The following is a 25,580-nucleotide window of genomic DNA, read 5'->3' on the forward strand; positions in this document are numbered from 1 at the left end:
TTTTTAATCCTTAGGAATTGCTGCAGGGCTGTGAAGTGGGTAAGTGGAAGAGAATGACAATTCTTAAAAAAATAAAGATACAAATAAAAACATAGATTTTTCTGAGATGTATGAAAGAGGTGTTTTCATTCGTGCAGGGTGGAAAAAGTACCTGCTTGCTCTTGGATGCTACACTTGATCAGTTCCATAAAACTCAAACTTGGAAAGACATTACCAAAGAATTATTTCTGACAAGGATTTTCCATTTCACAGTGATTTCAGAAAGCAGAAATTTAAAAACTCAAACAGCAAAAACTGAATAATAATGTACATTTAGTATGCAATAGTAATGTGTGCCTTGCTGGGCACAGCTGATACACTTACCTGTCATTTGTAGAGGTTGCCCAAAACTACTGTCTTGCAGGATTACGCCCCTGCTGCAGCCAAGACTTCAGGACAACAGCCCTGGATGCACTTGCAGACATTCTCCAAATGCCACAGGAACCCCTTGCAAGGGAATTCCTGTGGTGTACAATAAGCAACTAGATGATCTCCCTTATATGGCATCACAAACTGTGACCACCTTTGATTGTGGCAATATTTTTGGACACTTGAAAGTAACAGGGGACTAGGACATCTGTTTGCTTCCAACTTGTGCCACCATAAAAATGTTGAGGATGGCACAAGGGAGATGTCTGTCTGCACCCTAAGTATCACTGAGCCACATAAATCTAGAGTAGAAACAAGTGGTGAATTTTTCACAGTAAAGTGGATTTAGCTTACTAAATGCAGTACCAGATTCTCCATCACAAGAAATGTTTAAAACAAGATCAGATGTTTTTATAAATGATGTATTTCATTTAACCACAGCTATTAGGTACTGAAGCAAGTTCAAATAAGCCATCTAGCCTGTTAGGTATTTTTGTTCAGCATTACTGCGGAAGGATGTACCATGTAAAGGCTTAACAGCCACAAGTAACAATGAACCAGTGGGCATTAACAAATCACAATACACCACACTACACTCCATGCTGTTCATGTGAAGGAGTCTAATCACAGACACATTTTAAGAATTTTATGAATTATTTAAAATTTCAACTAATTTTAAACTTTTTGGTGAAAGTGACCTGTGTCATTTGCATATCTTGATTCAGGAAGAGTTTTTACCTAAAATTAACAATATTAGTAGTTATATCCAAATTAACAAGCACAGTCAAAATTAATACACACTTAAAAACCTTCCTAAAATGGCACCAGTATCTACAAGAAGACATAAAACATCATCATCCATTATAATTAATTATGTTGATTTATGAAGTTTTTCCCAAATATTTTTAAATAATGCACATTACTGTATTTAGGCTATTAATAGTCCTTTGTGTCAAACTGAAGTAAACAACAAACAAGGCTACTGTTTGCTAGGATTTGTCTAATAATCAGTACTCACTTTTAATGCATCTTCAACTGCAGTCCTACCTTCTTTTCCCAGGAAAACATTATAAGGGTAAAGCCATTTGATTAGATGCTGGATTGACATCATCGGAAAGTAATCCTAGTTCAAAATAAAAATACAGGAAAGATTAATACCATAATTCATTCGTTCACTCAAAACAGATATTTTTAAGCTACTCTTAAAATGGAACAACAAACACATTCCATCATCAGGAATTTGATGCAAAAATCAGTCTCTCCTACATTTTTGATCCCATCCATCTAGAACCATTGGGTCCTATCCCCTCAGGTTATTTTCTCAAAGGATACAGACAGATATAAGAAATGATATATATTTATCAAGACTGATAAATGCTGATTGCAATGCAGCTGTGACATTTATTTGCATGATCCTGTAGAAATACAGGAGTAGCAGAACTGCTCCAGTTTTAACCCTCCTTCATTCAGGGTCAAAGTTACTGCTATTCAGCTCATTGGTCTCACTACAGGATCTAGATGTAACAGTTAAATCTCTAGAGCTGCAACATGCTCAGAAGCAACAAACCCCCCCGCTTTTTTTTACAGCAGCTAAAATCCACTTCTCCAAGTCCTGAATTGGAACAAAAAAGGTCAAAATGTAAAAAAATGCAGCATGAAACAGAAATTCTAAGTTTCAACCTGCTCTAGTTAAAATAAAAGCAAACAAAAGAACTTTTGTGGGGGGAGGGGAAATCAATAAAAATGAGTGCAAATTAATGTCACTAAACTACAGAAAGACACTTCCTCATGGAGGCAGGATTTATAAATGTGAGTTCTCTGCTTCCTTTTAAGGTTAGAATTTTCCTATTTTCTAAGATATAGCAAAAGACGATGTAGTTTAAGACATTTTAATACTGAAAAATAAAGTGGTACCTGGCTCCACTATTTCTCCCGTCCCTGTAAGTCTTTTATTTTACTCTGTTCTCATGCATAAATCAGATAAAAGATTTTCTAGTGCTTTCACTTGTGATACCTACAATCTTATTTGGATCTTACTTTGTAGAGCAGGACTTTTCTAAACAAGAGCTATTGGTTAGAAAATGATAATATTTTTAATTCAATGTTTTGGCACCCTGGGAAATCTATTTTAATCTATTTTATAGCCAGCCATCTTTTACAAAGGTAACTAAAACCAGCAGAAGCCCTAACTCTAGTAAAAAAGGCTTCTATAGGAAGTTCTGTAATTACAATGTTTGAGATTAGTCCATGTTGATTATTATGCAATACGGAGGTATAAAGTTGTCACTCTCCCTACAAATTATTTATATTTTAATCCTGGTTTTACTATGACTGTTGAGCTCATTTGAATCAGTCCATGTATGGTATACTATAAAATACAATAAACCATGCTTACATTTCATTATCTAAATATCTTCCAAAAATGTTTTCCAAAAAGAGTAATCCAATAGAAAACTGAATTTCATATCAGCAGTAAAACAACATCCATATTATAAGAAATGTATTGTATGGTTTAGTCACTCCCAAGTATTTCTAATAATTAAATATTGATTCCACTACAGTGTATGGATTTCACTTTGTAATTCAATTACTAGTATTATTAAATAGCTTAGAATGGAGTTACTAAAAAAAATTTACACTTGTGATTATTTTCAGAAAAATGAATTCCCCTGGCATTCTAAATAAATCAGATTACTAACTGTATGTAATAAACAATGTGTTTCTCTGGGTCCTGTTTTTGTAGTAGGCATCCCTACAAAGAAATATATTAATTCTGCGGTCAAGGTTATAAATATTGCCAGGAATGGCAAAGATTTTATAAATAAATAAATGTGTGTGTGTGTGCGCGCATGCATACACGTACATACACACACACACACACACGCCAACTGCCCATCAAGAATGATGGCAGGGGAGGGGGCTAGGATGGAGTGCCACCACCCAATGCCCCATCCTGCTGCTGTTCTGCCTCTTGCAGGGAGCAGGGTGGGGGAGCTGAGGCCAGCAGCGCTGCAGCATCCTCTGTCCGGTCCTTGGCATGGCTTCAGAATCATGGCGGTGCTCCCCCATGCTTGGAGTACTCTGATTGGCTATTTACATCAGCCAATCAGAGTATGACTAAAGCATTACAGACAGACAGACAGACAGACAGACAGACAGACAGACTGACTTAGGCTTTTATAACATTAGAATATACACACACATACATATATGTGTGTGTAAATGTGTATGTATACATATACGTATGTGTATATATCCACATATATACAGTGTGTGAACATGCACACATGTATGTGTGTGTATTTCATAGATTTCATAGACATTAGGGCTGGAAGGGACCTCGGGAGATCATCGAGTCCAGCCCCCTGCCCAAAGGGCAGGAAGTCAGCTGGGGTCATAGGATCCCAGCAAGATAAGCATCCAATTTACTCTTCGAGGTGTTCAATGTAGGTGCTTGAACCACCTCCGCTGGCAGACTGTTCCAGACCTTGGGGGCTTGGACAGTAAAGAAATTCTTCCTTATGTCCAGCCTAAAACGGTCTTGAAGGAGTTTGTGACCGTTCGACCTCGTCATCCCTTGGGGCGCTCTGGTGAACAGATGTTCCCCCAGATCCTGGTGGTCACCCCTGATAAACTTGTAGGTGGCCATCAGATCACCCCTGAGCCTGCGCTTTTCCAGGCTAAAGAGTCCCGTGGCTCTCAGCCTGTCATCGTAAGATCTGTTTTCCTGACCTCTGATCATGCGCGTGGCTCTTCTCTGGACTCTCTCAAGCTTGTCCACATCCTTTTTGAATTGTGGAGCCCAAAACTGGACGCAGTACTCCAGCTGCGGCCTCACCAAGGCTGAGTACAAGGGGAGAATGACGTCCCGGGATTTGCTCGAGAAGCATCTATGGATGCACGCCAGCATTTTGGTCGCTTTACTAGCGGCAGCATCGCATTGGAGGCTCATGTTCATCTTGTGGTCAATGATGACCCCCAAGTCTTTTTCTTCTGTAGTGCTAACCAACGTAGCACTGCCGAGCCTATAAGGGTGCTGCAGGTTTTTCCTCCCAAGGTGGAGAACCTTGCATTTTTCGGTGTTAAAGACCATCAGGTTCTCGTCTGCCCATTTGCTGAGCTTGTCCAGGTCAGCCTGGATCACCCACCTATCTTCTGGCGTGGATGCTTTGCCCCAAAGTTTGGTGTCATCGGCGAACTTGGCCAGTCCACTTCTGACTCCAATGTCCACATCGTTAATGAAGATGTTGAACAGTATGGGTCCCAGGACAGAGCCTTGAGGGACCCCACTGGTCACAGGGCACCACGATGAGTGACTGCCATCAATTACAACCCTCTGGGTCCGACCATGGAGCCAGTTTCCCAGTCAGCGGATCGTGGTGGAGCCAAGGCCACAACTGGGCAGTTTGGCCAAGAGGTGATCATGGGATACCAGATCAAAGGCTTTTTTGAAGTCAAGATATATGACATCAATCTCTTCTCCCTTGTCCAGGTGATAGGTCACCTGGTCATAGAAGGAAATGAGATTGGTCAAACAAGACCTACCCGCAACAAACCCATGCTGGCTGTCCCTTAGAATGTTAGCCTGGGCCAGTCCCTCAAGGATGGCCTCCTTAATAAACTTTTCTAAGATCTTCCCCAGGATAGAAGTCAGGGTAACGGGCCTGTAGTTAGCCGGATCCACTCTCCTCCCTTTCTTGAAGATCGGCACCACATTGGCCTTCTTCCAGTCTTCGGGCACTACATCAGAGCCCCAGGAGTTTTCAAAGATCCGTGCCAGGGGCTGGGCTATGACGCTCGCCAGCTCCTTGAGTACCCTGGGGTGCAGGTTGTCAGGGCCAGCTGACTTGAAGGTATCCAGCTTCTCAAGGTGTTCCTTCACGAGGTCAGCATTGATGGAGGGTAGGGGATCCCCCTCACCCAGATTTCCCTGTCCCATAGCAGGCATGGGCATCCCGTGTGACTGATGAAAGACTGACGCAAAGTACCTATTTAATAGGTTGGCTTTTTCCTGGGCGTCAGTTGTCAGTTGCCCCATCTGGTTTAGCAGGGGTCCAACATTGCCCTTGCTTTTCCTCCGGCTCCCCACATATCTGAAAAAGGACTTTTTGTTGTCCTTGATGCTTGAAGCTAGTTGGAGTTCAGTTGCAGCCTTGGCTTTCCTGGTTTGCTCCCTGCAGGACCGGACCAGCGCGGAGTAATCCTCCTTGGAGGTGAATCCCGTCCTCCATCCTTTGTAGGCTTTCCTTTTTAGCCACAGTAGGTCCGCTAGGTCTCTGGAGAGCCAGGGGGGCTGCTGTGCCTTCTTGCTGCCTTTCCTCCGTGTTGGAATAGATTTAGCTTGTGCACTGAGGATCGCTTCCTTGAGAAGCAACCACTCTTCTTGAAATCCCAACTCCCTGGGGTCATGGTCCCTGAGGGCCTGACTGACTAGCCTCTTGAGCTTATCAAAGTCGGCTTTTCTGAAGTCAAGGACTTCTGTGTTGCTGACTGACTTGCCAGCTTTATGGCGGATGGTGAAGGTGATCAGCTCGTGGTCGCTGTCACCCAACTTCCCATCAATCACTAGGTCACCGATTAGGTTGTCCCCCGTAGCCAGTACCAGGTCAAGCAGCGCTTTGCCTCTCGTTGGCCCATAGACTTCTTGAGTCAGGTAGAGGTCATCCACACACAAGAGAAAGCTTTGCGACCGCTCAGATTTAGCTGAGTGATCTTCCCACGAGATGTCTGGGTAATTGAAGTCACCCATGACAACCAAGGACCTGGAGCAAGCGGCCTCAGTCAGTTCCCGGGCGAACTCCTGGTCAAGCTCGGGACTTTGAGTGGGAGGTCTGTAGTAGACTCCCACCATTGTGTCCCCTGTGCCGTATTCCCCACAAATTTTTACCCAGAGGGTCTCTAGCTGTCCACGCCGGTCGCCAACATCAGCTTGCAGGGACATGTAGCTTTCCTTCACATAGAGAGCTACACCCCCGCCCCTTTTGTCAACACGATCCCTCCTGTACAGGGGATAGCCCTCTATAACCGTGGTCCAGTCATGGGTGGAGTCCCACCAGGTCTCCGTTATCCCAATGACATCATATTTCTTTGCACTGAGCAGGAGGACGAGCTCCTCCTGCTTGTTGCCCAGGCTCCTGGCATTAGTGTACAGGCAGGCAAGTGTGCCCTTGGGGGCTCTTGCCTTGCCCACAGATTGTGCCAGGGCTGGGGCAGGGGTGGGCTCCCTTAAGTGCCCCTTTAAGTGCCTTGGTCCGCTGGCTTTGCAAGGGCCGTTCAGCGGGCCAGCAGGAGCAGTAGTCCCCCCATCCCCCAGCGGGCTTAGTTTAAAGCCCGGTGGAGCACGTCAGCCAGCCTGGCTGAGAAGAGCCTCCTCCCCAGGGGAGAGAGGTGGAGGCCGTCTCTTCCCAGCAGCTCACTGCCTCTCTCTCCAAAGAGCGGGCTGTGGTCATGGAAGCCAAAGCCTTCCCGATAACACCAGCGCCGCAGTCTTTGGTTCACCGCATGGATCCTCCTCTCCCTCCTTAGCCCATAGCCCGAGACTGGGAGGATCGAGGAAAACACCACCTGAGCTCCCAGACCCTTAAGCCCCGCTCCCAACTCCCTGTAGCGCCTCATGACCTGGCTGGGGGTGCTCCGAGCCATGTCATTGGTGCCCACGTGAATCAGGAGCATGGGGTAGTGGTCTGTAGGCTGGAGGAGCTGCGGGAGCCACGCACATGATCAGAGGTCAGGAAAACAGATCTTATGACGACAGACTGAGCGCCATGGGGCTCTTTAGCCTGGAAAAGCGCACGCTCAGGGGTGATCTGATGGCCACCTATAAGTTTATTGGGGGTGACCACCAGGATCTGGGGGAACGTTTGTTCACCAGAGCGCCCCAAGGGATGACGAGGTCGAACGGTCACAAACTCCTGCAAGACCGTTTCAGGCTGGACATAAGGAAGAATTTCTTTACTGTCCGAGCCCCCAAGGTCTGGAACAGTCTGCCATCGGAGGTGGTTCAGGCACCTACATTGAACACCTCGAAGAGTAAATTGGATGCTTATCTTGCTGGGATCCTATGACCCCAGCTGACTTCCTGCCCTTTGGGCGGGGGGCTGGACTCAATGATCTCCCGAGGTCCCTTCCAGCCCTGATGTCTATGAAATCTATGAATTGTGTTCACGCTGTCACATTCCATCCTGATTTTGTGTTGTCAGAAAATTTGCTCAAGAAGCTTTCTATACCCAAATCATTAATAGACACATTGAACATCAGCAGGCCCAGATGGACCCCTGTTGGATTCTACTCAAAGCTCCCTGAGATTCTGACATGTGCCTGTTAATAATTACTAGGAATCCTCATTTTCTCTGTTAAAAAAAATTGCAAATTCACTGATTTAAAAAAAAAACCAAACCTCTGATAAAACCCCCCAAAATCTGCAATTAAAATGAAATGGCACTGTCTCTCTCCCCCCCATATATATAGGTATCAATTGAACACAATGTTTTATTGATATAGTTTCAATTTTAAAGCAATGTTGAAGCCTACCAGTGCCTCAATCACTATAATGAAATAAATTCTAAATACCTATACAATTTGGTATTTGATTTTGGGTTTTTTATCATAGAAAATCAGAGCTACCTCTGCCCCCTTAGTTCACCAGGACACAGGTCCAGGCCCCTCACTACCAAACCACACGCCCCCCCCGGGCCTGCAGGTGCCTCTCACCCCACCCACATCCCCTCAGCCTTTCTGGAGGGGGTCCCAGCTGCTACGGCTACAGGGCCAGGGACTGGGGTCTGGAGCCTCCCACGACAGCACCTGAGCCCCAGTATCTTTTTATACAGCAGTGGGGGCCAACTTTTTTGTCAGGCATGCCACTGATTAGCTCAGGGGTGGGCAATTATTTTGGGTGGAGGGCTGCTTACCGAGTTTTGGCAAGACACTGAGGGCCGCATGGGTAGCCCCGCCCCTTTACAGGTACCCTGCCCCTGGTCACCACCTTAGGACCAGAAGTCCCACCCCCTAACTCCTGACCTTTCCCACCAGAAGTCCCTCCCCTTGTCCCGCAGAAGTACTCCTTTCAACAAGGCGGTTTGCCATCTTGGAACCAGAAAAATACCAAATTATATTCTAAAAATCAAACATGTACTACAACATTCATTAATTTCATTTTTTAAATATATTTCGTCCATTTACATATGTTTGTGTAGTGTACATAGAGGTGATAGTATAATAGCTTAAAATGAAGTCTTACTCTTGTATATTGTGGGAGGGTGGGTATACATTTGTGGGTATGTGGGGTGTGGGGGAGGGTGTGGGTGGGATTTGTTGGGGTGGACAGGCATGGGGAGAGTGGGGGTATGTAGATTATGTAGGGGGCTGTGACTGTGTGGGGAGAAGGTAGCTGGGAAGGGTTGTGGCTTGGGTGGAGGGGGAGAGTTTGCCCACAGACCATCCCTCCACCCCCCACCATCTGCCACTTCTGTCCTTCTTCTGCCACTTGTGCATCCCTGCCACTTGCTGCTCTGGCACCAAGTCCAGACTTGGTCCTGCAGTCCTGGCAATACATCCAGAAACCAAGTGGTGCTGGAGCTGCTGGCAGGCAAGCAGGGAGGTGGGGGGAGTGGGGAAATGGCTGCAGCAGATGGGGGAGGAAAGGGCAGTGAGCAGGATTATGGAGTGCAACAAAAGCTAGGGAGGAGTGTGAGGCCCATGCTGATGCACCAGGGCCAGTGCCAGCAAGGCCCACAGCATTAACAGCAGGCACATAGGGTCTGGCCCACCAGGGGTCTGTGGAACCAGGCTGGCTCCTCCTCTCCCTGCTCAAGCAGTGCAGCCCAGCTCCATACAGCCCCTGACAGCCCAGACCCTGTGCTCCTGGGCAGAAACTGCTGCTCAGCGCAGGGGAAGTGGTGCCCACCTCGCTGCTGCTGCTTAGTTTTAGCTGCATCTGCCCGGAGCCCACACCACACTAAGCTGCAGAGCGGCTCCTTCACCACCGCCTCTGTGCTGCCCAGCATGGCAACAGCAACCGTGTGGAGCAGGCGCGGCGCAACTCACAAGCACCAATGAAGGAGCCGCACCACAGCCTAGCATGGCGCGGGTTCCAGGCAGCCACACCAAAACCTGCCCCGCACTGTCAGGTGGGGGCAGCGCTGTCGGGGGGCACTTCCCTCATGCCAAACAGCAGTTTCTGCTCAGCTACTGCAGCTCAGCAATGACGGGCTAGCCCAGAGCTGGTGCAGGGCCCAGGCTGAGCAGCAGCGGTGCAGGGCACACTGCTGCTCGGCACAGGGGGGAAGCAGCCCCTCCTGCTGCCAGTGCTCACTGCTACAGCCACTTGGAGCCCACACTGGGCTGCCTGTGCCTGCTGTCCACTGCCACTGCTGCCCCATGGGTCAGCCCAGAGGCAGTGGTGATTTGGCAGAGACGCACACAGTCCCATGTGGGCTCCGGGCAGCTGCACCAGGAAGCGTCAGCCATCTGGAGGGGGAGAGGCTGCTTTTCCCCCATGCTGATCAGTAGTTTGTCCCACGCTGCCACAGCTCAGCCCAGACAGAGCTCAGCCCTGTACCGTGGAGCTGGGGCAGGGGCTGGGCACGAGTGCCAGTGACAGCCGGGTGAGAATGCAGGGCCCTCACCAATGTCTCAGGGCCAGTGATGGTGGGGCCCAGAGTAGGTGCTCTATGGAGCCAGGCCAGCTCCCCTCTTGTACCCCTGCCAGTCCATGCCCTGTGCTCCCGCTGCCCTGCTCTGGGCCCCGCCAGCACTAGCCCCAGTGCAGCAGCATAGGCCCCACACTCCCACCCAGCTCTTGCTGTGCTCTGCACCCGTTCAGTGCCCCTTCCCCCCCGCCTGCTCGCCTAACTGCTTGCAGCGCTGATACCACGTGTTTCCTGGATGCATCACCAGGACTTCAGGAGCCAGCCTGGCCCAGCCCTGAGGCAATCACCTGTGGTCCTCCCCTGCCTCCCTCCCCTCTCCTTCATCTGTATTTCCCTTGGCGCAGGGAACCAAGAACAACCCCAAGCCTGAAGCCCCTGCTGCAGAAGCCCCTGGTAGGCAGAGGTTGGGGCTGATGGGGGCAGAGCCAAGCCGTGCTGACTTGCTGCCGGAGCTTGATTTTGCTACTGGCTCCCCTTGGGTCCTACTGCCCCAGCTCCCATCATCTTTGACAGGCAGCCAGGGGCAAATGAATATTAATTTTCTAATATTTTTAGGAGCCCAACGGGCTGGATAGAATGGCCTGGTGGGCCGGATGCAGCCCATGGATCGTATTTTGCCCACCCCTGATATTACCCTTTTCTTGGAAAACATTTTTGAAAGATTTTTAGAAAATGAAATGTAAGCAAGGAGGGGGAGGGGTGGAAATAAGTAGCAGGGAGGCAGGCATGGGTTAGGGCCAGGAGCCCTAACTGCTTGATTCCCCTACCACCATCCTCCTTATATCTGCTTCTTTGTCATTGCTTACCCCACTACAGTGGGGGGAAGGGGGAGGGTGCAATGAATTTAAGACAACCCTCCAATAATAAGATTCTGTACATGGAACATTAGAAGAAATGTATAAATGTTCCATATACAGAATCTAATTATTGAGGGGTCATCTTAAAATTCAGAGCTGCCTTGGATTCAGGTAAATATGGTATGTTTTCATAAAACAAACAACATTCCAAATTTTTATATGATGATGCTACCTAATTCTGAAGGGAAAGTGCACTCTAGTAAAATGTATTGCTCAGTTTGTAAGATACCCTCCCTACAGCATTTTAATAGCACTCTGTCTGTGCAGGCACAACTTACTCTTCCCTTATGATATTTCAAACAAATCATAATTAATAGACTGGCACAGATTAAATTAGCCTCCTCATCATGCCTGCCTAAAAAAATCCTTCAGTATCAATGAAGGATTTTCAACTTGAGGACGACAATCCTCTAAGAATACACAAATGGCAATGAGGTGAGGAAGAGCAGATAAACTCAATGACCTGCCCACATTGCTAAAAAGCAATGATCTTGCTTAGAGGAAAGGAGGAAGCCTGGAGCTTAGAAGGCAGGAAATGAACCCAGTATGGAAAAAGAGAGAATTGCTAGCTTAGGATGCTGTCATTCCAAACCAGTAATGATGAGAATAGGGGAAAAAATCCTAAACCAACTGTAATAGAAAATGTTCTGGTACATGATTAAAAGACACTGACATAAAATGACAACACACTACATCTTTAATAAAATACATCCTTCATCCCTCAATGAAGATAAATAGCTTAGGGCTCATTTTATTTCCATTACTCTGGGAGCGTTCATTTAAAAGTAATTTTTCACTATGTGGCTTGAAGAATAAAATGTTATAATAAATTAACACATCCAACATAAATTTCTTTGCAGAAGTAGTAGAAGAGTGGTTCTCAACCAGGGTCCCACGAACCCCATCAGGGTGCCATGACACAGGTGCTGCTCTGGCCACAGCAATCAGGTAATAAAATTGCCATGCATGTACTCCTGCTGCATTAGGGCTGTGATCAGTCTAAAGCAGGCAGGAGTTGGAGCCCTCCAAGTCCGGCCCCTCCCAAACTCCTCCCAGAAACAGAGGCACGTGGGACAGTTCTGCCCACCTGTCTCTGTTTCTGGGAGAAGTCTAGAAACACCCATACCAGGAAGAGCTACACAGCATAAAGCAATTGCTCCCTGCTTTAGGCCAATCACAGACCCAGAGCAACAGAAGCGTTCACACATGCCACTGCCCTTCCTAGGATGGCTGAGCAGCAGACACAGGGCAATTTTATCTGGACACAGCAACACCTGGTTCATTGTGTACTGAGGTAAACTGAAGCAGCATTAACAGCGCTTCTCAATCAAGAGGCCACTACTTTCAAAAAAGTGGTGGAAGGGTACCCTAACCTTGAAAAGGTTGAGAACCACTGCACTAGAAAGCTTGCTTAAAGTTGTCAGTTCTAGTGCTGTTCACCTCCTAGTCATTATTTTGGCATCAATTAAACAGACAAATTGACAGAAATTCTATTTGCATAGCATTTACAACAGCAGGTTCCTGGACCATGACTAAGACCCTTGGGCACTACGGTGGTAGTAGTAACAGTAGCAATAATAAGTTCCCCACTAATTAATATATTAAACTCAGAGTTAACTCTAAGACAATTGGTCTTCTGTCTAGTGAATTAGTAGAGTATAATCAGACAAGAAACTACTTTGTAAAACTTTGATTCATCCCTGTTAATTTAACACTTAAACTTGTATGTGAATCTGTGCTGATATGTTGGCTCTTTGGAGCACCTACCCCTTAATACCCCTTTTTTGTTCATTTCAGTAGTGTTCCAAAGACTGCAGCAAGGTATGCATAGTTCAACTTCTGTGGAAGGAATTTCCCAAACAAGTTAATACAGTTTCACTACATAGATTTAAGCACATACCATAATCCGAACTGCAGCAGATAAACTGTCTAATGGAAAATCTGGAAGCCCCAGTGTTGACGACTCTTGGGAGCAAAGAGTTGTAGCAAAAGACAAGAGCTGAGAAATTCTAAATAAGAAAAAAAAATGTTGTTTATACAGAGAAAATATATTTAGAAATGTTAAATTCTAGGAAACTAAAAACAGCATAGGTTGAAACTAGTTCTGAGTACAGTAAGTTTCATGGAATAAAGTTTTGATGCACTAAGGACCCACATAGCTATACATGAAAAGCTGTTTAATCATACTCCCACACTTATACTCAATTCAAGTCAATCTCCAGTAATATAGACTACAAAAGGCAATCCTGATAGGACATAACAGTCAACTACTTAGGAATAATTTCTTATCATTATGAAAATTTACCTGTCTGCAGAAATGTTGGATCCAACTGAGTATAATAGCTGAAGACAGTCCTGAAAATAGAACATAGCGTCACATATAAAATTAATTTCTGGGTCATACTGCGGTTCATATCGTACAAACCATTTTTTAACTTTCCTTTAAATTAGACACTATGCCTTTTGTGGCAAAGAGGCCACCCACTTTCTGAACACAAAGGCAAATTAAAAAAAAAGAACATCATGATGTTAGCATATCTGTCTTTTAGGATTTAATAAAGTTTAAGTCATTATGAAGAGTTTCTTCCTTTTCAGTAATTCATTGCACTTCAACATGAACTATCCCCTCCCCCAAAATGTCAAAAGCATTCTATTTACATTCAAAGAGAATTTTTTAAAATTCTATAAAACATTAGGTCAAACTACCTATTAGTTGTGCTCAGCATACAAGCTCTAAGCGATCTAGAAAGGCACTTACCCTAAAGGGTAGATAATAAACATCTCTGGCTTGGAATCGAGAACGAAGAGGAGGGTCCAATGGATTACCAGAATACTTCGGTACTGGAAGGCCTAGTGCTATCACTCGAAAATCTTCACTGACTCTAACAATCTTCCACGCATCTAACTCAGTTTTAGTATGTTCCTGAAAGAACAGGAAAAAAGACTTAGAAGTAAATGATATCTCGGGAGAAGCCACTAATAACCAGGGATCCTGGTTTTCCCTGCTTAAAAAAATCCCAATTTTTCAGATTAAAAAAAGTAACCCAAAATCCCATTTTTTCCATGATTAAAATGAAACACTGCTATATATATATATTTATTAGTAGCATTTCATTTTAATCATGGAAAAATATGGTTTTTGCATTACTTTTCTAAATCCAAAAGTTGGGGATTTTATTTTAATCAGATAAAAACAGGATTCCTGCTAATAGCTAAACCACAGAGTGAAGACCTATGATCAGAAATCTTCTAGCTAACTGCAGTTTTCTGTTGACTTGATCTTTAAAGCAGATAAAATGGAATATAGCATGCTGGCCTATGATATTCCATTTGAAGATGATATAACTGAGCTTTCTAAACTAAGGGTGGCCGAAACATGCTTCCGTGGGATCAATCTGGAAGTTTTCAGAAATCTAATTATGGATCCCACTAATGGTCAAAAATGGGAACTAGTTTTAGAAAAATAAGAGAGACAATGAATCTTAATTATTTTATTCTTTAGAAAGAACCATAGACTTTTATTTTTTTTTAATTATTACAAAAAAACTCCATTTTGTTTGAATGAAATATGGTCTACAAGAACAACAGTAATACAGGTTTATCACTAAGCATCTATTAATATTGGCAAACTTTAGTTGTTGCCATGAAAGGATTCACTGCACAAACAAAAGTCAGCTCTGCAGTCTTCCCACATTACAACTGAACTTTATTTGAAATTGTACGATTACTTCCTGCAGACCTAGATCCAGTGTAACGATTCACATAGGAAAACAGAGAATGAGCTATAAACTTGTATAATGCAGTAGTCCCCACAAACAACTAAGCAACATTAGATTTTGTATCACAATAGACAATTTATGCAAATCAACTAATATTAGTTGTATGCCTTACGGAGTAATTTTGAAGCATTCTATCATTAGCAACGTATAAAAAGATGCACTTCATAATCTCAATCAAACCCTATTTGAATTTAAAGTGTGTTCTCATTTCTGCTCTTTAAATTTAGCTTTATTTAAAACAAAAAGATTATTCTTATTTAAAATAACTTTTTCATCAATTATGTCTGCTAAGTGAATCAGCCTACAATAAAATCAGAAAGAACAAAAAACTTCTCAGAATAGAATTCAATATTATCAGCTCAATGGACAATGCCATGGAGGAGAATTGATATATTGTGATTTTCCTTCCATAACTTGTGTGGGCTTATAGCTACGTGAAGCTACATTTCTCATCTGAGGACTAAGATTTTATGGGAAATTTAAAGTTATGATGGTTTCAAAGTTATATCAAATTGACTTTTCTAACTTTTAATTCCTCATAATACAATTGCCTAATGTAACTGCCTTCATCCTAAGGTAAGGGTTCAAAGTAGCATTGGAAAAAGAAACACAAGGATTACTGTGAGAGTGGTTCTGAGGGAAAAGGAAAGAGCAAAATGTATGTTCAGCCAAATTACATCACATGGGCTAGAAAGGAATGAACTTTGAACTTAATGTTTGGGACACATTTTTGCCAGTATGTTTTCATAAATATTTAGACACAGTCTAATTTTTAAATTTCTTTATAAATATCAGTTGGCTTGCCACTGACCACTCATAAGGAGCTGGGAAATGGATAAGGAAGAATCAAGGAGGATATAGGAATCAGGCAGGATATGAGCCAGGGAAACATGAGACACACAAGTACAGGCCAAAGTACTGGCAGAAACATGGGAAAGCAGAGAGCAGTCTTCTCAAAGGTAACCTTGCCCCGTAAAACTTTGAAAAAATAAGCAAAAGATCTAAGTAGCAAGTAAGCAGCAGTCTACAAAATCCCATTTAAGAGAATTTAAATTGCTCTTCTAAATACATTATGGAGAATTATAGGGTGAGTAAAGGGCAATGAGCAATGTAAGGAATATGGCACCTCATTTCAAGATTCATTTCTAGACCAAAGTTAGACAGAAAATGGTGTAGGTGAGCAGAAAGTGGTTTAAATCTGTAACAGAACAGAAGTTCAGTGCACATAAACCAGTTTCAAAATAGCAGAAACTGATTTAAGATAAACCTGGTTGAATGTAGTATCAGACCTAACTGATTTGGGTCAAACCAGTTTATAGAACTTGTGTCCCAGACACCTTCCTGGTTTAAGTTAAATCAGAGTCCCCCAGCATCCCAACATGCTTTTCAGCCCTGGGCTGGGCTGTATGCTCCAGAGAGCAGGGCTGACCCCACCCCTCTCTTCCCTAACTGGAGCTCCAGCTGGCTGAGGAGGTAGGGGACTGCAGCCAGGAGACAGCAGTGTCTGCCTGGCTTCACCCTGCTACACCCTCCCCTCACTCGCTGCTCAAGCAGGGATCCCTCCTCTCCCATAGGAGGGACTCAAGCAGCACAGACCCCAGATGGCACCTGGCCACTCCACCCCCATGCTAGCTAATGCTGAGAAGAGAAGCGTCTGTGTACATGTCTCCATTTTCACTGGAACAAAAGCAGACAGGACAGTGTCCGCTTAGGGTTTTTTGGAACTAATCAGCAGGTCAGCTAGTAATGTCCCTCCACACTCCTTTCTTGGAAAAAGCTGCTTAAGAAAAGCTTGAACTAATGAGAGAGGCTTTGTTTTCTTGATGGGCTGATAAACTTCCTACTAGCTCACTTGCTTCAAAGGCAGTAATCTGTCAGTGTTTGAGAGGGGACAGAGAGAGGTATGAGAAATGACCTGGTTTGCAATGAATGCAGTGTCTGTCAGTTTGCTGAAGAAGTAGGGAGAGGGGGATTGAAAAACTCAGTATCATCAACAAATGCATGCAGTCCACACAAGCCGTCCTCCCTCCTGCCCCTGCCCCCGCTCCCCTTGCCTCAGAGTACTAGCTGGGGGCCAGAGTCTAGCTACACTCCCCACCCCTTGAGCAGCAAGCCAAGAAAAGCCTGTCGAGGGCTCCTTCCCCCTCTCCCTTCAGGCACCTCCTGGCTGGGGACTGTTCAGACCAGGGTGGGGTTTTAAACCCATCCCTAATCATAGCATCTTGCCAGGTCCTAGCCATACCCCCACCCTAAGCTCTGCATTGTCAAAGGGAAGGGAGGGCTCACTCTAGCGCCTCCCAGCTTCTAGCCTGAGCCACTGAAGGCATGTGCCTGCATTTCCTGATTCAAAAGTGAATGTCTATCCACTTGCATATCAGTTTAATCTTTGCAGGTTAGATTAACCTGAAAAGATTGAATCAATTCAGGCTCAGGCTTTTTGAATGTCTGTTCCTAGCCATATAGTTTTTAATTCTTTATAAAGAGAATAATGTTGTTTGAAGCACATCTGAAATCCACCTCAACTGTTTTGCCCCCAACAAGCACTCTTGTTTGTGAATGGAAATGTGTGACTACTACAGTTAGTGGGTCTACTGCTTTTTATGAAGATCAAGAATTTTCAAAGGAAAAGTATTCATTGTGGGGATTTTTGCCTTTCTCTGTAGCAGGAGACACGGCCCTCAACCTGGGATCTCTTGAGCGTATTTTATAGAAGCTGGATATTAGCTTCCATAGTTTCCCTGCTTTACCTGTGGTAAAGGTAAGGTGTTCAATTGTGTGTTTTGGCAGGGTTGACAGCAATTTTACAAAGAGCTTAGATTTGGATTTGTATAGGATGGCTTGGATAGGGATGTTCCTGCCTCAGACACAGGTTTCAGATAGGCTCTGGAGGTCCCTTTCCCTTTACTTCTCTATGATTCTATGAAAAAGAACGTCTTTCTTTTACACAATGTCTGATTTTGCCCATAACCTTTGACTTAACTTGTTTACAGCCTAGCAAAGTTGAAGACATCTCCTTGGGACATATGCTATTTAGTTCAAAACAGCTTTTAGACTATCAGCAGTCTGCCAGGCAGCAGTAGTAGCTTTATCCACCCAGCAGAGTTGGAGTAACCCTGCTACTGTGAAGACATATCAAGCAAACACAGATCTGCAGACTCGGCCTTTCTTTGAATACAGAATAGCCTCACAGTCAAAAAGAGATGGAAAACCCAGATAGCACAGTGCTTGTTCCATACCTGTAGCAGTCTGTCATAGCGTTCAGCAGACATAAGAAATCGTCCATCCTCAAGCTGCATTTCCCGGTTTTCCAACAAATTGTTTAACACTGGCAAGACGTTCCGCTCTGCCTTCTCCAAGCCTTCCAACACAAGGATTCTCCCTTCTGTAGCCGCACGGACTGCACACTTTTTCAACAACAATAAAGCAACATTAGAAAGAAATACAGTATTACATAACACATGAAACTGAACTCAAAATTAAGAACTTCACCCTACTCACACTTCCTGGCACAGTTTTTACTTACATGTCTGAGTCAGTAGGAACACATATGAAATAAGGCATTATAGCCACTAGTAAACATCTGTAGCATCTTGCCTTTAGACAGTGATTAAACAGAAGACATTTTTCTATACAGAGAAAGAGCTGCAACAGGTGTTTTTCTCAGCATTACTTAGCATAATAAACTGAACTGCACTGAAACAATATGTTTGTGCAATATACTTTTGGTAAAACATATTGCATTGGTATTACTTTACTGTGAAAAAAGGGATGAAAAGAGACGTATAAAAGAAGAAGTCTAAACATCTCCCTTTGAGGTTTAGGGCTGGAACTCAGGTTGTGTGGTACCATCCCATTTAGGTAGCACCACTCATATTAACATAATATGTAAGGCAAAATCAGGTTTCAAATTACACAAAAAGCAAGTGAGAATACAGTAGGAAGACTTTAAAAAAAAAACAGCGGAGCATCTCTATGATGCTACATACTCATCCACTGAGCTAGAATTTAATCTGTGAAATCTGTTGAAAGTAACAACTCAAGGGATCAATAAAATACAGTTGTTCAAAGATCCTTCATGCCTTACATATCTGTACAGTAAAATGTAAAATGTAAAATTCTTCTACTAATGGATATTAATTTTAAAATATATATGAATAACTTTTTGGTAATAAGATAAATGATAAACTTTGATTTGTGCTATTTAATATTTTGTTTTTTCCAATATTTTTCATTTATTTTCCTTTTTCATTTATAATATGAACATAAGGAAAATGCATAAGTTACACGTCAAGGTGGATATTTATAACAAGACAAAAACAAATTTACAGAGTTTAGAATTAGTCATGAGATTACACTTGTGGTATGCCACTAATTCAATTAACATGATGTTGCTCTAATTTTCTGCCAGTATAACTATACTGAAATCAAATGTTCTTGTCTATCCTACTGTATTTCCAAATAAATCAGACTTTTTTTAAATGATGCAGTCATAAGTCTCCAATGCTTGCTATTTGGTGGGTAGGGGAAATAGTACAGGAATGGAGGTGATCTTTAAATGAAAACTTGAGGTGATTTGTAGTAAGAACCATTTTGGAAGACTAAGGCTTATCCAATAAGGTTTCATGTCTAGAGTGTATTGTACTTTATTTTGGAAAGTGAGAACTGTTTATAATAGTGGCATGTTGATTTTTAATTAAAAGTTCAGCCACAGATCATGCTGAACCCTGTTGTCAATAATTCAAGCAAACTTCCTCATTTTCCCATGATCTTAACCCAACTTATTGAACTTTATATTCACAATTACTGGCCAGTGGAAGATTACTGAATTTCTAATACTTTCTTATTCACACAATCAATTTGCACAATAAAGGTATCCCATAAAGTACCACCTGGGCTAGATTTAGTTATAGGCACGGTCTTCAGGCATCATATCCAGAAGGATTTAATAGCAGTAGTTTCCTTAAAATGCTTTTATCTGTTTATATAACTGCAAAGGGAATATGTCCTAAAGTCCCTTCCCTTCTCAACATCTCTTCCAAGCTCCTACTAGAGCACATACTTAAAAAAGAGGCATTTCCTAATGCCCTGTCCAATACAGAGCCCTTTGATAAACATGAGTGAGGGACAGAACAGAAGAAAAGAAATGTAAAACAAACCAAGAGAAGCAGATAGAGTTGGGGGAAGAAGACAACAGTGGAAATGAAGAGGGAGAGGGGGGAACTGAAAGAGAAGGAAAGGAAGACAAAAAGAAAAACTGAAATTATAGGAACTGGCAGATACAGAAAAGAAGGCCAAAAACAGGGTCAGAAAGAAAAATGTGAAAGGAAAAAAAGCTAGGAAATAATGGTAAAGAATAAAAACGAGAATGAAAAATGGAAAGTAAAAACCACAGAAAACATAGAACTGATATGAAAAGGAGACACAGAGAGAGAGAAAGAGAGAGAAAACAGAGTCATAAAACTCCAGAAAAAAGAGAACAGCCCAAAACTTGAGTACAAGGCAACAATGCCAATTCATGTGTAATGCTGGAGATGAGGCAAAATCAAAGATAGAAGTAGAAGATCTACACATTTCTTATGCAAGAAACAGATATGGTAGCAGCACAACAAGCTTCTCAAGCCACCTAGTAAGTAGCAAAGGAAAGAGGCATAACTCCAATTCTATTAAGGGCTACTTACAAATAATATTTCAAACAGAGGGTTACCTTGGAACATGTAGTCTAGCTAACTTGCCAGGCCACTGATATTACCCTGGTGGGCTACATATTGTATACCTTTGTGCTAAGGATGCCTGGACATTATTGTTTCCAAGCTAGATTCAAGCCAGTGATTTAAAAGGAAAAGGCACCCTACATATCATGGTACCTATTTCCAGATCAACCCCATATCCTGAGCCTGTAGATAAAGTGTATGCAATGTTTTGAATCAATAACTAGCTTCATAATAAATGTCTGAGGAGGCTGGAATGAGACTGGAGGCTGGAATGAGGCCTTAATATATCCTTCTCTTCAACAGAATTGCTAGGTAGACTTAAATTAATTTCTTCTGAAAGCTACATATAAATCAGTTTTATTCTGTTTACCCACAGCCTAAAAATCAAGACCCTTGTCTGACCATTATTTCTAACAGGCAGCATAAAAGGTCCACATTCCTACTCTCCATCCCTACCACATAAAATTCTTCTATCAAAGAAAAACTAACTTTGTGGTCTAGAAAATTATTAGTTAAAATAAAAAATGGGTATCAACTGCCCAAAAAGAAACCTGCAGTCTTCAAAGGTGTCAATCCAGTACTTTGAATTTGCAAACTGTTCTTACTCTGTGTAGGCGCGGAGTGTGACGAAAGCCAGACTAGGCATCAACAAACTATGTCTTTGCTGAGCTGGTAAGATCCTGTGTATTTTATAGCAACAGAGCCTTTATGCCTGAATTTTACTAGCCAGGGAAAAATACACAAACAGTTCATATGGTTTCAAAATATTTTGTGTAACCATAGAATCGTTTTTAATCAATTCAGGTATGTATACTATGGAGATAGGCTGCAGCCTGTAGCTTTCCAGTAACAATGCAAATCCATTCTCAATCAATTCATGCATGATAAAAATTCAAGTTTTCTTGCATGTACAAGTAAATATATGATCAGATTACTAACTTCAAAGAATAACCCATTAATAGTGTCATCAGAATTTTAATAATGAGAAACATTTAAAAATGAAAAAAGCAATTGTAACAATTGTATCAACATCCAAGGATACTGATATGAGCCGTAACAGTAACTGTTATGCCTACATGTTTCAGTAGTGATGTAACTGCAGCAAAATTGCTTCAACTTTAACCCCGTTTCATTCAGGGTCAAAGTTATAATAATTTAGCTCAGGGTATTATTATAGGACCATACCCACATAACAGCTAGAATGTAACACCTATTGCACACTCCCAAGCAGCAACTCCTTCTCCCCTTTAAAGCAGGGATTGTTAACATTTTCAGAAGTAGTGGGCCAAAATAATACAGCTCAGTCTGAGGAGGGACTTCTGAGCTAGGGCAGTGCTGCTAATCCCAGCTGCCAAACTGCTATCAGCATGAACATGACCTGACTGCCATTTCTGGAAGCTGCAGAATCCCCCTGCTGCTGAAATGCCACCAAACTGCCCCATTGCCAAAATGCCACCAATATCTAGATTTCATAGGCTAAATTAAATGTTTTGGTGAGACAGATCTAGCCTGTAAGGCTTAGGTTGCCAGCATCTGATTAAAAGGTATGCATATTCTTACCCTGAAGGACCAAATTTAAAAAAAATAAATTAAAATTCTATTTTACAACCCATTCCCCCAGACCTAGCAAGCTATTTGACATTTTACTCTAATATATATATAAATGGTAATATATATATATATATATATATAGTTCAATATACAGCATGACTTTTCAAATCTTCTTTTACTAATTATAATTCATTTTTACTATTAACTCCATCTACAATTAATGTCTTTAACCTTTTATCTATCAAAGCTTTTACAGCATATGCCTATGGGTCACACGTAATGAATTTTCCCAATCAACCAGAAACAATGGAAGACACTCTCTTAGGTTAGCTGTTATTTCAATTTTTGTGTGTGTGCGTGTATGTGGGGAAGAGGGGTGGCTTGAGCTAAAACATAAAACAAATATAGAGATGAGGGGGAAGAAAAGTTTCAAATCCCTCGAGAGAGATTTTTTGAAGCAGCTTTTTTCATAATTTTATACACACACACACACACACACACACACACACACACACATACTTTTATATATATATTCATAAATTCAGTATATAATATATATCGTGGGCAGAGACCCAAAATTGTATAACCAGGAAAAAAGTATTCAAATTGCATTCCTGGTTTTGTTATGAGAGTTCCTGGTTTTAAAGATACTTTTTTACAGGTATGGAATGAAACTGGAATTAGCAAACTCCATTTAGAAATTTAGTGCAGAAGCCATTAGTAGTCAAATAACATTTTATTAAGTCTTTTTGCTTTCAGACAACAAAATCAGCCTATCTTAACTGCTGTGTTTTTCCTGCACATATCCTCCAGAGCAGGTATCCAGGTAACCGTGCTTTTAGTGCTTCTGGGTAGAGGTGGGAGGTTGGAAAGAAAGAGCTTGATTCTTTTTCTCATGAGCAAAATAATCCCTTGCTAACAGATACGGTAAATCTGAAAACAAACATTTGGCAAAATCATCTCACCCTTTTTAGCAAAAATTAATACTGAGAATCTCAGGGTTATCATCAAGGTAATTAGCTGTATAATTGCAAAACTCATTGACTGATATTTTAAACATATCCTATCATTGTGCCTTACAAGAGGATGAGACACCACAACAGTCGTTTTTGGGGGCAGGGGCTACTTTTTCCTCTGCACCAAGCAGCAGCTTGAGCCCAGACGTTGCCACTGCTCAGTGTGGGAGCACAGTCTGGAGCAGGTGTGGGGCAGGGCAGGCTGGGGTCAAGGCTGTGTTGCTCCGCTTTGGCCAGAGCAAGTCCAAAGTGGGCACAGGGCAGGCCAGGGTTGGAGCTGGGGCTGTTGGCAGTGGCAGGGGGGAGACACAGGGTGCACAGGCTCCAGGGAAGGGTGAGAGGGGGTTGTGCTGACCAGCCTGTGGCAGCTCCTCACAACTGCCTATGTGGCCCAGGGACCCAAGTAACTGTCTCCCTGTGGTATATGGAGCTGTGAACAATTGGGATATTTGCATTACTAAATGTTAGAAAAAGCTGAAAGGTGAGCTGGATGTGGGAAACCACGGTTCTCTATATCAGTGCTTCTCAAACTATCTGATGTGGTGGACCAGCAATTTTTTTTCCAGTGGGCCAGGGACTGGTGCCCGGTTCAGCCGGTGGCAGCAACTGTGTGTAACAGCACTACACAAATGCGTGACTGGCTGTTTCTTTCTCTTTCCTCACCTCGCACGATGTGACGTCACCTGGCGTGTTGGAATGTACGAACTGTGGCGCTATGACATATCAATATTATGTTTCTGAAAATATATTTCTTTCTTTCCTGGCAACTCGCTGCAGACCAGTGACTGGTGGCTCGCGGACCAGCTCCGGTCCACAGACCACCACTTTGAGAAGCACTGCTCTATATAACACTGACAGACCCATCTTGTTGTCCAGTTTTCAGATCAGGGTAATTAACTACCCAGTTGTTTTTCTTTTTTTTAAGTTTTAACAAATGCAAAAGCTGCTGAAAAATACTGCAGTGGATTTACTGCAATTATCCTTTATTACATAGATTGTAAGGGACTGGAAGGGACCTTGCAAGATCATCAGGTCCAGCCCCCCTGCACTACGCAGGAAAGATGACTGAGGTCAGGTGACCCCAGCAAAGTGACTGTCCAGTCTCCTCTTGAAGATTTCCAGGGTAGGTGATTGCACCACCTCTAGAGGGAGTTTATTCCATAGTCTGGACACCCTAACTGTGAAGAAGTTTTTCCTAGTGTTAAGCCTGAAGCAGTCTTCCAGGAGTTTGTGGCCATTACTCCTGGCTTTCCCCAAGGATGCCCTGGTGAACACTTGCTCGTTGAGTACTCGATGTATTCTCCCAATAGAGTACTAAGCTTCTACCAAGTCCCCTCTCAGCCTTCTCTTTTTTTTGGCTGAAGAGACCCAAGTCCCTCAGCGTTTCTTCATATAGCTTGCCGTGCAAGTCTCTGATCATATGGGTGGCTCTTCTCTGGACTCTCTCAAGCTTTTCCACATCCTTCTTGAAGTGCAGCACCCAGGACTGGATGCAGTACTCCAGCTGCAGTCTCACCAATGCTGAGTAAAGTGGAAGAATCGCTTCCTGGGTTTTGCTTGAGATGCCACAGTAGTGTTTGCCCTGCTGGCTACAACATCGCACTGATGGCTCATGTTCATATTATGGCAGGGGCTTTCAACTTTTTTGGATCGTACCCCTGGCGGTTGGACATGGAGCTGGGGAAGGTGGGGGTGGCACACGGCTGAATGTCGAATGGCAGCCACACTTCCATTTGTTTTCCTCCTGTTTCTTACATACTTAAAGAAGGACTTCTTATTGTCCTTGATTTCTGTTGATTAAAATTCAGTCGCCACCTTAGCTCTTCTAATATGCTCCCTGCGAGTGTAGGCCGTTGTTGTATAGTCCACTGTCCCAAGCTTCCATTGTTTGTATGCCTCTTTCTTCTTTTTTAAGAGGACCAGGATATCCCTATTAAGTCAAAAGGGCTTACCAGCCCTTCTGCTACCTTTTCTCTGCATGGGAATGGACTTCTTTTGTGCTTCAAGGATTGTGACCTTGAGGATCTACCACTTTTCACCCACTCCTTTCACCTTCTGTCCCTGGTCTCGCAGCACTTCCCCTACTATTGCCCTGATTCTGCTGAAATTTGCTTTTTGGAAATCCAAAACGTCAACCCTGCTCTCTGATTTGCCTGCCTTGCAACAAACTGTGAATGTAATGGTTTCGTGGTCACTGTCACCCAGGCTAAGAAAGGGGCAACTGGGAATGAGATCTTTTAGTAGGAAGCAACTGATTAAATTAACTAAATTAATCGTAACATGCTTCTTCTACAGTAAAAATGTAAATAACATAAGGGATTAAGTAGAAAGAGTGAACAAAAGAATTCTTCAGATGCTTTCAAGACTAAATTTGCCACTGCATTAAACTTTCTGTACTGAATGGGAAGACTAGAACTCAGAGGGACGTGTAACTTTCAGAAACATGGAGGACTTTGAAACATAGTAAATAATAAAGTTTGCTGTGCATCTTCCACCAAGTTTTTAACATTCTTCTAGTCAGTGTGCTAGAGGCTAGAGGCAATATCTTTTACTAGACCAACATTCTTCTACACACACAATCAGACCTATAGTTGGTTGCTAAAAAGAA

The 25,580-nt window shown here is 43.0% G+C and overlaps 1 protein-coding gene across 1 annotated transcript in view; it reads right to left on the bottom strand.

Annotated features, from left to right (window-relative positions):
* Positions 1 to 25,580, bottom strand: part of VWA8 (von Willebrand factor A domain containing 8) — a 321,202-nt gene that overhangs the window by 226,923 nt on the left and 68,699 nt on the right. Inside the window, exons 5-9 of the mRNA XM_090050444.1 lie at positions 17,931 to 18,098; positions 13,674 to 13,838; positions 13,221 to 13,270; positions 12,816 to 12,924; positions 1,427 to 1,531 (exon numbers count right to left, since the gene is read on the bottom strand). Coding sequence (XP_089906570.1) covers positions 1,427 to 1,531; positions 12,816 to 12,924; positions 13,221 to 13,270; positions 13,674 to 13,838; positions 17,931 to 18,098 — 597 coding nt within the window. The remainder of the gene's footprint in view (positions 1 to 1,426; positions 1,532 to 12,815; positions 12,925 to 13,220; positions 13,271 to 13,673; positions 13,839 to 17,930; positions 18,099 to 25,580) is intronic.

The sequence above is a fragment of the Crocodylus siamensis genome, chromosome 1 (assembly GCF_052110815.1).
Source record: "Crocodylus siamensis isolate JL-2025a chromosome 1, ASM5211081v1, whole genome shotgun sequence".
Lineage (NCBI taxonomy): Eukaryota > Metazoa > Chordata > Crocodylia > Crocodylidae > Crocodylus > Crocodylus siamensis.